The 14,567-nt window shown below is 30.2% G+C and overlaps 3 protein-coding genes across 3 annotated transcripts; all 3 read left to right on the top strand.

Moving 5' to 3' along the window:
* The first annotated feature begins 5,986 nt into the window (after nt 1-5,986).
* LOC131619021 (putative B3 domain-containing protein At2g27410) lies at nt 5,987-6,556 on the top strand. Its single transcript, XM_058890163.1, has one exon. The coding sequence runs from the start codon at nt 5,987-5,989 to the stop codon at nt 6,554-6,556; it is 570 nt and encodes a 189-aa protein (XP_058746146.1).
* Nucleotides 6,557-8,205: 1,649 nt separating this feature from the next.
* Nucleotides 8,206-10,407, top strand: LOC131619019 (protein FAR1-RELATED SEQUENCE 5-like). The gene has a single exon (XM_058890162.1). The coding sequence runs from the start codon at nt 8,206-8,208 to the stop codon at nt 10,405-10,407; it is 2,202 nt and encodes a 733-aa protein (XP_058746145.1).
* Nucleotides 10,408-12,258: 1,851 nt separating this feature from the next.
* On the top strand, nt 12,259-13,152 carry LOC131619018 (putative B3 domain-containing protein At2g27410). Its single transcript, XM_058890161.1, has one exon. The coding sequence runs from the start codon at nt 12,259-12,261 to the stop codon at nt 13,150-13,152; it is 894 nt and encodes a 297-aa protein (XP_058746144.1).
* Nucleotides 13,153-14,567: the final 1,415 nt, after the last annotated feature.

Below are 14,567 nucleotides of genomic sequence, written 5' to 3'. Positions count from 1 at the left end.
AAAAAAGCGCTCTTATAGGGGGGGTACGAAAGCGCTTTCCAAAAGCGCTGGTATAGGGGGGGATACGAAAGCGCTTTCTAAAAGCGCTGGTATAGGGGGGGTTACGAAAGCGCTTTTCAGAAGCGCTCTTATAGGTGGGTTATGAAAGCGCTTTCAGAAGCGCTGCTATAGGGGGTGGGCTACAAGAGCGCTTTTTCCCCAAAAAGCGCTGGTAAAGGCCTGGCTACGAAGGCGCTTTTCAGAAGCGCTGTCATAGCCTTTTTAAAATTAAAATTTTTAAAAACCAATTTTTCTAACGCGCGCTTCATATTTCAGAATCCCTAATTCCTCTTTCATTCTCTGCCCAGAAAACCCAGAAAACTTAAACTTTCTACTAACATTTCAGAATCCCTCACGATTTCAAGCTCATTCCAAAAAACTCAACCACGAATTCAAAGAAGAATCCAATTTCATTCACGAAGCTGAAGCCACCGTCTTCTTCCTGCACTCCCCTCGCCATTTCAAACCGCAGAAAAGGTGTTCAATCTTGCAGACGAGGTGTTCGACGTATCTTCTCAATGTAAGTTTTCTCACAAGATCATGATAATATATATAAAGTTTGTTTTTCTTTGCTAGTTTTTGTTTGACTGTGATTATGATAGTTGAAAAATTTGAAAGCAACCATGCTTTGTGCACGTTGTTGTTAAATTAATTGAAGGAAATCTCACGAAATCTATATAAAATTGGACACATCACGCGTTCAGCGCCTTAGTCGTTGGTAGTAGTTGAAGTGAAACTCACAGCTAAGGTTATGTTTGGTGTGTGTTGATGTTGAATTTTCTCTATTTATAGACACCAATTTTGATCTATGTGTTCATAATTCTAGGCTTCTAGTATTTATTCAATTGAAAGTACTAGCTTAGGATTTTGATTTTGATTTTGATTTTGATTTTAGTTTAATTTAAATAGCTATGGCAATTGAAGATTCAGTTCCGGTTTTAACAAATTCTGATTCTGTTGAGCAGGAAAAAGTGCTTCCTTTAACTGATAGTATGATGGAAAGGGGTTTAGGGAGATTTGGTTGGTTAGAATTTGTGCAGTACATTCTTGTTTCATTTGCAATGTTCTTTGAAGTTCTATTAAGGTTCTCTCATCCTGTGTGATCTTTATTAAGTTTAGAGATTGTTTAAATCAGCCCCTGTACTGTGTGTTCTTTATTAAGTTAAGAGATTTGAATCTTGGGACCGGATCGATTGCACTTTAGGATTTTTAGCACCGGTTAACTACGTGTTCAGGTTTTTCTTTAATAGTTGGACTGTGAATTCTGTTTCTGCTGATGTTTTGGATTTCAAAACTTGCTTGGGTTAACTACGTGCATATTATTTAATATGAGATCACTGTTCTACTTAATTGGTTTATTTTTGGCTGAGTTTTGAGTTCAATGATGATAAACGCATCACTGACATATATATTCTCATGGCAAGATATTATTCTATAAAAAAGGATTTCTTTCAAATGGTGCAATATATAGTAATTTTTCCTCTTGTTTTCGCCACCTGTAAGCTATATGATTATGGCTATTTGTATTTTACCTTGCCCATATCTTCGTTATTATCAAGGTTATGTTAAATTAAGAAATAGTTTGGTGATAAGAATTTTGCATTATCATTATTATTTTACTATGCAACTATGCTTAATTTTATGTTTCAAAAGGAGAAAACTAGTAACATGAACTTCAGAATTTCATGTAAAAGGAATGTAAATGACCTTAACTGTCAAAAGGCAAACAAGGAACTATTATTTGTAGCATAATTATGTCTTGGACTTTATGATTTTAATCATATTATTATTCTACTGGAGGTCTATTGATTTGTTTTGGTATATTTTTATTTAATTTTACAGTTACTTTGAAGAATCCGATTTCATTCACGAAGCTGAAGCCACCGTCTTCTTCCTGCACTCCCCTCGCCGTTTCAAACGCAGAAAAGCGCCGCCGTCTTCTTTCACGGTACCTGCCTTATTTTTATCACATTGTTTTGTAGTTTATCAAATATAATTTAAGTAGAAGCTTTTGGGTGGAACAATTTGAACTTATTACCTCTTGTCAAGCTCCGATACAATGACAGTGCTATGCATTGTCAATAAGATATTCAATTAAATGCTTAAATTAAATTGTTCAGTGGAACTCCTTGTTGGTTAATATCTCTAACATGCTGTTCAGATTGGTTCAGTGATGTTGAGTTTTCTTATTTCTTGGTTTACTGGTTATATTATCCTTTTTCTTATTTCTAGGATTTTGTATTGTAGAAGTAGGTTAATTATAAAATGGTCTTGGACTTTATAATTTTAATCATATTATTTAACTGCATCGTGTGTGTGTTTAATTTTACAGTTACTTTGAAGTCTCTGGTTTCTACTTGTACAACGCCGATTCAAACCTACCCATCTCCCACATCAAGTCTAACTCAGGTTACTATCTCTTTCTTCTTGCTTATAGTTTGTTATTTTCTGCTTATAGTTTATTGTTTATGGTTCTATTTAATATCAATTTAGTGTCTCTCAACCAGTTTTTTGGTTTGTGGACTTATATTACCTTGAAATAAGGTAATGTCTTCTTTAAGAAATCGGGTATTCTGATTAGGTATTCTGATTAGGTATTCTATTATGATGATAGCTATTTATTATCTTGACAGAATTCCTTAGTACCTGATAGAGAAACCAAGAAGCATTTGTTTAGCTTAATTAAGACATGGATGAATTCAAACCGATTGTCGAAAGAGTACGAGAAAGGGGTATGGGAATTCGTTGAGTTTGCGGTTGCGCACTCCGAAGACCCGCTTCGAATGCCGTGTCCTTGCCTGGGTTGCTGTTATGGGGGTAAGGTTGACGAGAATAAGTTGGCATCCCATTTACTACGGTTTGGAATTGATAGAAGTTATACATGTTGGACAATGCATGGTGAGAAAAGTAACGGGAATGCTGAGTCGAGTTGTAATAGGAAGTATGCTTCAAACGACGATTGCACAGACACATACGACTGTGATCGAGTCAAAGAGATTGCAGAAGCGCTTGAAGAAAATCTTGCGGATTGTCCCAAAATGTTTGAGAGGTTGGTAAGCGATGCATAGAAACCGTTGTATGATGGTTGTTCAAAATTCACAAGATTGTCTGCGGTGTTAAAGTTGTACAACTTAAAGGCGGACAATGGATGGTCGGATAAAAGTTTCACAGAGTTATTAGCCCTTATGAAAGATATGCTACCAAAGGATAATGTTCTTCCCAATCGAACGTATGAAGCCAAAAAGATGTTGTTCGTATGCATATTCCGGTCTCCGTAGCTAAATGGAATCTGAAAAGCGAAGAGTTGGATGCGGAAAAAAAAGCGATTTGGGACGAGCTTCAGGTATATATCATATATGGTTAATTGTTGTTATTATCTTGACGATAAATTGTTTAAATTACTTATACTAACACACTATGCGTATGTTTTTTTGCAGAGGACTTTTGAGATACCAGATGATCGTAGACGCTACATACTTAGTTTGGCCGGCAAAAGATATAAAGGGTGGAAAGCTTTTTTGACAAACACCTATCTTAAGGATAAAGATGGAAACTTTCTTGAAGAGGCACCGGGACGGCCAAAAAAGTATGAGATCTTCATTGATGAAAAAGATTGGGCTGAGTTTGTAAAGCAAAGAGATGAAGATTTTCGGAAAAAGAGTGCCACGAATAGTGCGAGAGCATCCAAACCCGCGTATCCTTACAAAAAAGGGCGTTTGGGATATGCACGCTTAGAGGATAAAATTGTAAGTAAATAGAAATACGTTTTAATTAATTGTCTAAATGTGCATGTTTTATTTGACGATTTTATCATTTGTGTCAATGCATAGTTAGAGGAGACTAAAAGTGAGGAAACTTCACTTCCTGTACATGTGTTGTGGAAGGAAGCTCGTGTGGGCAAGAATCAAGCTGTCGATCCCGATGTTCAGAGAGTTTATACTGAATGTGTAAGTATAATACTGTGTCTTTAATTAAATCAAATTTTTTTAAATATATAAATGATTTTTTATCTCCACTAATAATTATTGAAATGTAAATGAATTACAGGAGACCTTGTCGCAATCGGTATCCACCGGTGAGGGGAGCGTACTTAGTAGAGCACTAGATGCTCCTGAGTATCCCGGTCGGGTGAGGGGTAAGGGTCATGGTGTGACTCCAACCTCTTTTTACAAGAGTCCTAGGAGAAGATCAAATCTTACCAATGAAGAAGTGTTGCAAAAGTTGCAGGAATTGCAAGCACAAGTCTCTGAATTGCAAAGAGATAAAGATATGTATATGAGAGAAAAGTGCAACACTTCATCGGTGAAAGAAACTAGTGATAAGGCTAGTATCAACTGTCAAAGGAAATTTCCCGAGGTAATTATAAATTTTTTTCCTTACAAATTGTTCTATTTTATTAATGATAATGACTTTATATTTACTATTGGTTTAGGGCATTTCATCTTGCCAACTATACTTATCGTCACCGAATTATCGACTAGTTGGCAAGGGAAAAGTGCACAACACTTTGGGAGATTTACTTCACCATAGACCGCTCTCGGATGGACACCTGAAAGTATCGGTGGATGTTGTATTAGATCATGATGCGATGCTACCGGTACCTGACATGGTCTCAGAGACGACATTGCTGCGAGATGCAATAGGATCATTTGTTGCATGTCCCTCGGAGCTCATTACCATTAGTGATGAGGTATATTGAAAACGATTATGAATCATTTAGTTTTCAAATGTCAATTCTAAACCGTTTATTAATTATTTTTTACATTTTAATTTTAGACTGCTCCTATAAAACCCGCAATTAAGGGTAAAGGGATTTTACAGGAGGAGGAGTCTGTTGCATCACTAAAAGAGGTACATTTAAAGTGTTAATATATAATCTGAATCTAAATCTGCATGATTTTATATTTTACCTAACTTATATGATTTTTAGGCATCCGCTCGGGAGCCACAATAAGTGACGCAGCAAGTTTGTAGCGTACCACCCACTGGTCCTCCGAAGATAGCGGCAAAAAAAGGTGGTGCTTTTGTGCCTCGATACCGGACGACGCTCGCAACAATGGTTGATATGTCCGATTTGAAGGATGGTGCTTTACGTGAAATCAATATGGATGAAAGTGTCTTCGGTATTGAATTCAAGTCACATATTGCAATTGATGACTTGGAAGAGATTTTTACGCATGAACAACTAGGCGTCGGTAATATGCACTCATACATCCGGTAATATTCACTCATCCGATATATTATTTAATTAGTCCCACAATATAATTTATTTACACATTTCAATGAAAATAATCTAATGTTTATTATGTTTTTATTTAAGGTTGTTGTATGACAGAGTGTTGCGCGGGACTGTATTGTCTAACAGATTCTGTTTCGTGTCTTCCGCCCATTGCAGCGGAATGGCAATTGCTTCGGAACCGGAATCAGTTAGACAGCTCTTAGTCGATAGATTCATGTCCACCGGCAATTCAGAAATTCTGCATCTTTGGGCGTATAATACCCGACCAGTAGGGTTAGTTTCTCATTCTTGGTTCATCTAATCTCTGTTTCTTTTGTGTATAGCAAAATTTTCATATAACCTATTGTTTTAATTTATAGAGCACACTGGTTGTTGCTTGCTATCAACCCAATAAGAGAAGTCGTGTATTATCTGAATTCGGTAAATGGTGACTGGACCAATTATCCGGCTATGAAGGAAATCGTTGATTTGTAAGTGGGATCGTTCTAAATATTCGTGTATATTTATATATTTACTTATTTGTGGGATTGATCTAAACATATGCTTTTATATATTTGTTAATTAGATCAATACAAGTGTTCCGAAGTCAACGGGAAAATCAGTCACATTGTGTGTCAAGAAGCAAATCTCCTTCTTATTTCACAAAGTAGAGTGAAAAGAGTAGAAGTCAATGACAAAAAAAGGTGTCGTTCAAGTAACGAAGATATCATGTCTGATGGAGGAAGAAGAGTGAAATCAAAGTCCACAATTAAGAGAAAACCAATAATTCGCAAGAAAGAAACCGTGCTATCACCGCCACCAGAATTGCCTAATCATGTTAATAACATGATCAAAGTGTTGAATGGTAGTGATATTAAATATATCATGTGCAAGGAATTGTATAAAACTGATCTCAACCCTAACAACAATCGTCTTTCAATGCCAATTTCACAAATCAAGTCTGATTTTCTCACAGAAATAGAAAAAACATCCTTGAAAACAAGGGATCAAGAAGGAAAATCGTTTGGTTTAAAAGTGACTGTGCTAGATACTTGTTTTAACGAGTTCTCACTGTCTTTGAAGAAGTGGGACATGACGAGTACTAGTATTTATAATCTTCATCCTGGTTGGACACCTGTTTTGTTGAAAAATAATTTTAAAGAGCATCAAAAACTTGACATTTGGTCATTTAGAGTTAACGGCAAGTTGCACCTTTTACTCAACGATAACGAGTCACAAGAAATTGAAAAAGGTAAAGAGCTGAAGAATTCAACCGCGGTTTCGAAAACGGAAGAATAATGAAGTGAAGATTGCTAAGAGTTTTGATTAATTTTTCACATCAATAATCAATGTCAAATATATTTAGATGTAATGTACCTAAGATTCTCATTAAAATTGGGTATACACTCACACACGTGAGTTTTTTCTTTTAATTTTGTTTAAAAAATTCTCATTATTTTTAAAAAAGATTTTCATCAAGATATTATTTCTTTTAAATTAAGAGATTCATATATATGCATATATATTTACATGTATTTGTACATAATATTTTTTTATATATGAAATAATATATCTAATCAATTATATATATTAACAAAATATTTTTTTCTCACATGAGTCATCAATTTCATATATATTTATATCCATAAATGTATCGCCAAATAATATATATGTATGCATTTGAAATAAAATATTTTGATACTTCGTAGTCTTGCTTAATACAATTTTGACGTGCGAGAAAAAAATTGTTATCAATAATATATTTATATCCATAAATATATTTATGATACTTCGTAATCTCATATATATTTATATCCATAAATGTATCGCCAAATAATATATATGTATGCATTTGAAATAAAATATTTTGATACTTCGTAGTCTTGCTTAATACAATTTTGACGTGCGAGAAAAAAATTGTTATCAAATATCTTGTTATTGTTTCTTTTTCACAAGTCTATTCATCTAGTTCATCAAGTAAGTTTTCTTTTTCTATTATTTTAATTGTCTTTGACTACTTTTAGTTATAAGTTTTATGTTCTTATTAGATCATTTAAATGGTGAAGTCTAGAGTGAGGGCTTGATTAAATCCCTCACCAGTGAACCTCTTAAAATAAACCGTTAGATTTAATCTATGGTTTAAATTTCTTAAAATAAAAATGAGAGCAGGTTGTGATATGTACACGTGATCAAATTTTTATTTTTCTCTCATATGTAAATGATAATTGCTTATTTTACAACTGCCATAGGTCTATGATTTTTCTTAATGGTTGTGAATAATCTTCTTTTTTTTTTGTTAAAGAACTTTGTTCTCTGTCTTCTCATCAAATAAAAAAAAACTTTGTTCTCTGTCTTAAAACCTTTTGACAAATGCCGATTATGAAACATACATATTAATCAAAACTTTGTTCTCTGTCTCAATATCAGTTTTTATCTTTTTTTCGATTCATTGCAACGTTTTTTTTTTAATGTTTTGTATTCAACAAAGTAATTAAACTGAAGGATGAAGAAGGTAATAATTATAGTCTCTAGCAAATAGAGTTGCAGTAAAGCACAAATATGTTATAACTTTGGGTGCATTCAAAAATGGAGTTTATATATGGAGAAGAAATAGAGAAGGTATTCTGTGTGAAAGTGTATAAAATTTTTCATTTTATAATAATAAAATCTAAACCATTAATTAAATCGGACGGTGCATATTTCATGGTTCACCAGTGAGGGATTTAGTTGATCCCTCACCTTAGATGTCACCTAAATGGTGAATTTGTTTATATTATTATATTATTTTTTGGTTTTTGTTTTTGGTTATGTTCTTATTAGAACATTGAAAATAGTTGTAGTACAGTTTTTTATTTTGCAAATATATGTATTTTTTATTTAAGATGAAAATAATTGTATATTTTCAGAGATCAAATGTATATTTAAACTTTATTCAAATATTTTACAGGATGGAAGAGACTATTTTGGATGATGAACTTGAATCAAATATTAACTTTTCTGAAGAGCCACAAATTAATATTGTTGCAGAAGAGAATATTGAGCCTTATGTAGGAATGGAATTTGATTCATTGGAAAAAGCTACAGATTTTTACAGATTATTTTCTAAAGCAAAAGGATTTGGAATTCGTACTCGATCAAGTAAGGCAAATTATTGCATTTTAGTATGTGTTAGGGAGGGTAAACTACCAGTGAAAAGTACGAATGATAATAACGTGGAAGTGAAGAAAAAATGTTCAACCATGCGCATGGGATGTCAAGCATCACTTACTATATCAAAAGAAAATAATAGCCACATGTGGACTGTAAAATCATATGACAATAATCACAATCATGTCATGGCTAGTCCCAAAAGTGTATCTTATTTGAGGTGTCATAAAAATATGAATAGTGCTGCAAAAAATCTTATTGAGAAGTTTAGTGAAGAAGGTCTGCCTACTGGAAAGGTTGCTTCAATGTTTAAGGAAAGTGATTTAGCTTTTTCCAATAGAGACTGTTGGAATCACATGAGAAATGTTCGAACGAATAATTTGGATATCGGAGATGCACAAGCAGTTTTCAATTATTGCAAGCACAAGCAAGCTCAAAATTCTAATTTTTTCTATGCAATACAGTGTGACGATGAAGCTAGAATGGTAAAAAAAAATTGGGTTGATGCCAGATCAAGTTTAGCTTATCAACATTTTGGAGACGTTGTTACCTTTGACACTACTTATAAAACCAACAAATATAGTATGCTATTTGCCCCATTTACTGGGGTAAACCATCATCTCCAATCAATTTTATTTGGCTGTGCATTATTACAAGATGAATCAGAAATATCTTTTACATGGTTATTTGATACTTGGCTTGAAGCAATGAATGGAAAAAAACCAATATCAATAATAACTGATCAAGACTTAGCTATTGGAGCTGCAGTGACTAAGGTATTTCCACAAACCCGCCATCGTTTATGTTTGTGGCACATAAGAAAGAAGTTTCCAGAAAAGCTTGCACATATATATCACAAAAAATCAAAGTTTAAGCATGAGCTAAAGAGATGCATTCGAGAATCACCAACCGTAAATGATTTTGAAGTTGATTGGCAGCAAATAATGGATACCTACAATTTACAAGAAAATGAATGGCTTCAACGGTTGTTTGAAATTCGAGAGTCATGGATACCCGTTTATAACAGAAAAACTTTTTTTGCCGGAATGAATACTACACAAAGAAGTGAGAGCATCAATTCTTTTTTTGACTCTTTTGTTAATTCAACCACAACATTACAAGAATTTGTGGTAAAATTTGAAATGGCAGTTAATAATCGTTATGAAGCTGAAAAGAGAGAGGACTTTGAGTCTAAACATAAATCACGCATTTTGAGTATCAAATCGAAAATAGAGGGGCATGCGACATCGATTTATACAAGAAATATGTTTGGAAAATTTCAACATGAACTTGCACTTGTTAGCCAATTTACAAAGCACAAGTTTGAGAAAAATGGCTCACAATATAGGTATCAAATATCCAATTGTTTTAAAGATCGAGACAAATTCATCGTTGATATAAATTTAGACTCAAAGGATGCTACTTGTACTTGTCAGCTTTTTGAATTTATGGGAATATTATGCAGGCACATTTTGACAATTTTTCAAACTAAAAATATACTTCAAATTCCCAGTCAATATATATTGCATAGTTGGACAAAAGAAGGTAACAGATGCATGGAGGTTAGTGTTATGGATTCTTATAATGATGAGGTGGATACTTTGAGAAGCATACACTTGAATCAACAATTTAGCAAATTTTCAAAATTTTCTAAACAATCAAAAGAAGCATATGAGTTTATTATGGTAGAGTTTGAGCGTATTTGTAATACTTTGGAAACAATGGGATTAAAATTCTCCAATGTAAATGATGCTCCTATAGATTTGCAACAACAAGATGTAGATGACACACATGATAATGTTTCGAATTTTATTATCCAAGACCCCAATGTGTCACAAAAAAAAGGTAGAAAGAGAAAAGATTCTGACAATGTCTGTGTACAAGAAAGATATAAACGTGGTGTAGAATTGTCGATGGATAAGACACTAGTTAAAAGAAGGGCATGCAAATACTGTGGAGAATATGGTCACTATCAATCAACTTGCAAAAATAAAACAACTTGACATGTTCATTTTGTAAGAATTTGTATATAATTTTGTTTGATAAAATATTATAGAATTATAATACTACAAACATGATATTATAGTTATAATGCTTCATACTATTTTACAGGTCTTCATGCAAGGACTAAATCACATAACTCGTGTATACTTATCATGAAAGATGGAGAAAAGGAAGCTAGCAGATGGAGATCGAAGATATTTATAGTTATTATTATAGACATTATTTTATTTTCTAGTTTCAAGGAATTTTAAAATGATATCTCATCAGTACTATGACATTTTATTTGTTTTAAAATTTGAGAATGATTTCTTATATATATATATATACTTTATTTTCAACTAAATTATTTTGTATTTATTATTTATATATATTTTAAATTTTTATGTAAATTTTATTCTTTAATTTTAATTAATAGAATGTAATTTAATTTAAATAAAATTGAAGAAAAAAAACAATGAGATATTTTTTAAAAATATAAAAGAATATCTTGATGAAAATATTTTGTACAATACATGTAAATGAAAATATATATATATATATATATATATATATATATATATATATATATATATATATATATATATATATATATAAATCTCTTAATTTAAAAAAATTAATATCTTAATGAAAATCTTTTTTAAAAAATTAAAAGAGAAAACTCATGTGTGTGAGTGTGTACCACATTTTGTTAATATATATATAATTGATTAGATATATTATTTCATATATAAAAAAATATTATGTACAATACATATAAATATATATATGTATATATATGAATCTCTTAATTTAAAAGAAATAATATCTTGATGAAAATCTTTTTTAAAAATAATGAGAATTTTTTAAAGAAAATTAAAAGAAAAAACTCACATGTGTGAGTGTGTACCCAATTTTAATGAGAATCTTAGGTACATATTACATGTAAATATATATATATATATATATATATATATATATATATATATATATATATATATATATATATATATATATATATATATATATATATATATATATATATATATATATATATATATATATATATATATATATATATATATATATATATATATATATAAACTGAAAATAATTATAAAATAGAAATTCAGTTATTAAATAATAATAATAAAAAATTCAAATGTTTTAAATATATAAACATAGAAATAAATGATTATTTTAGTTATTGTAACAAAAAATTCTTAATTTAAAACAATTTGTATACGAACTTGATATAATTAACTCTGACTATTTTTATTTAGGAGTTTGATAAAATTTAGCGGAATAAAAAGTACAAAAACGGAATGGAAAGTAAAAGAGATCAATATTAAGTAGAAAATTTTACTTGTATTTCAAAATGAACTAAGTGTTAAAAAAATTCAGTAAAAAAATTATGTCACGCGTATTGGTTGAAAAAATTTAAATTTAAATATTAGGTTGATTTTGTTTGATAACTTTATAAAATGTTGAATTGAGTCATTACTCATTATTATAAAAAAAAAAAAAATAAAGGAGAATCGATTCAGATTTTAAGATTAAATCTTTTTTTATTTTGTAACAAAATTTAGCCTATTATAAAGGAGAATTGAAATATGTCATTGTAACAGAAATTGTCTAACCAAAAGATTTAAGTAAACAAACTATCATTATTTTAAATTTAAAAAATAGCTCAATAGAACAAAATAAATTCATTGTAACAGATTATCGGGATTTTTAGATCAAATCTTTTTTAAATTGCCATATAGGAATTCAGTTTTTAATTTTAAATCTTCATAATCATTATAAATACACACTTGATCAACACTTAAAATCACAACATTTATCAACACATTACGGAACAAGAAAAGAAACCAATGTCCATGAAGAAGAACACTGCAAAGTTACAAAATCCAGAAATTATGATGCAAAAAAAAGCTATGGCTATTGAGAAGATCAATGCATATATGCAAAAGTTGAAAACAATGGAAAAGAAATTTGATCCACTATCTCATTTTTCTTTGAATAGAGTGTTATCTCAAATTTCTCCAGAGTTTTATACTAAAGATGAGTTAGCACAAATAGAGAAAATCAGTCACATTGTGTGTCAAGAAGCAAATCTCCTTCTTATTTCACAAAGTAGAGTGAAAAGAGTAGAAGTCAATCAGAAAAAAAGGTGTCGTTCAAGTAACGAAGATATCATGTCTGATGGAGGAAGAAGAGTGAAATCAAAGTCCACAATTATGAGAAAACCAATAATTCGCAAGAAAGAAACTGTGCTATCACCGCCACCAGAATTGCCTAATCATGTTAATAACATGATCAAAGTGTTGAATGGTAGTGATATTAAATATATCATGTGCAAGGAATTGTATAAAACTGATCTCAACCCTAACAACAATCGTCTTTCAATGCCAATTTCACAAATCAAGTCTGATTTTCTCACAGAAATAGAAAAAACATCCTTGAAAACAAGGGATAAAGAAGGAAAACCGTTTGGTTTAAAAGTGACTGTGCTAGATCCTTGTTTTAACGAGTTCTCACTGTCTTTGAAGAAGTGGGACATGACGAGTTCTAGTATTTATAATCTTCATCCTGGTTGGACACCTGTTTTGTTGAAAAATAATTTTAAAGAGCATCAAAAACTTGACATTTTATCATTTAGAGTTAACGGCAAGTTGCACCTTTTACTCAACGATAACGAGTCACAAGAAATTGAAAAAGGTAAAGAGCTGAAGAATTCAACTGCGGTTTCGAAAACGGAAGAATAATGAAGTGAAGATTGCTAAGAGTTTTGATTAATTTTTTATGCCCATAGGTTTGTGTTGAGTTGTATGTATGCTTCGTTCAAGACTAATATGGTTGTTATTATCGTTTCTTTTGTTAGATTTCATATTCTTTAATAGAGTAAGCTTTCTGCTTTTTTTCAACCAAAACATATTACCATCAATGAATTTAATTTCTATGCTCTTTTTCATATGTAGTTAATCATAATTTTAAATTTTTAATTTAAAATTTAATTATAAAACATAGATTCTAATATGTAACTTTAAAATAGATTCTATACCACATAGACTGTTAGCCATAAAACATATTAATCTTTGTTGCATTCCATGTTTAGGGAATTGCTTCTCCCGTGAGGGTTTCTAATATGTAACTTCCTTAAAAAAAATCCATCAAGTAGAATTTGCATCCTATTAAATTTAATTTTTAATTAATATGTAATCAATTTTTGAATAATTGATTAATATCTAATTTATTTTAACATAATTTGAGTTAGTAAATTTAGTAGTTTTTTCAAATAATTTTTTTATTATTATTTAAGCAGCTATACTATATTTTAGGTACGATTAGGAATGATAGAAAGTGAGTCAATCATCATCTGTAACACCTAAATAGATGATAGAAAATAACTAGAGGAAAAGGGTTAGGGGTAATATTTAAGATCCTCAAAATATAAGGAGCCTAAATGTTTAAGAGTAAGAGATTTTTTTTACAGATGGACAACCTCCAGCTAAAACTAAAATATATTTTTATTTCGAAAATGCATTTCTGAAGTAATTTTTTTTTCAGATTTTTCTAGAATTCGGAGATACATCTCCGAAAAAATTGGAATTTTGGTTATTTCGGAGATGCATCTCCGAAACACCAAAAAAATTGGGATTTTGATTAATTCAGAAATGCATATCCAAAATAACCCCCCAAAAAATGGTCAGAGGTTTTTCCGGATATGCATATCCGAAAATATCCCAAAAATTAAATTTTTTTAGAATATTGATTAATTCATATATTATAAAATTGATATAATTTATAAGTTATAAATAATAATAATAATGATAATGATAATTATACAGTTGATATTTCTATTCTAATTTCAATTAAAATTAAAAAATAAATTTCATATTAATAGTTACTAATACTATAACTAATACACAATAATTATGATTATATAAAAATAAATACATTAATAATTATTCAGCAAAATTTTAAAATAAAAGAGATCAAATAAGGATAAAATTATTTACTATTTATTCATATTTTAATATAAATATTAAATTACATAGTTTTTCAAAATAATAAAATAAAAACTATAAAAATTATAAAAATTATTTTAATAATTAATTATGATAAAAAAATCATTTTTCATTTAGTTTAAAAAAATTAAAAGAAAATTTTATCATAATTT

The sequence above is a fragment of the Vicia villosa genome, linkage group LG7, assembly GCF_029867415.1.
Source record: "Vicia villosa cultivar HV-30 ecotype Madison, WI linkage group LG7, Vvil1.0, whole genome shotgun sequence".
NCBI lineage: Eukaryota > Viridiplantae > Streptophyta > Magnoliopsida > Fabales > Fabaceae > Vicia > Vicia villosa.
Note: the sequence above shows the minus strand (reverse complement) of the source record. Positions and strands in the feature narration are given on the sequence as shown.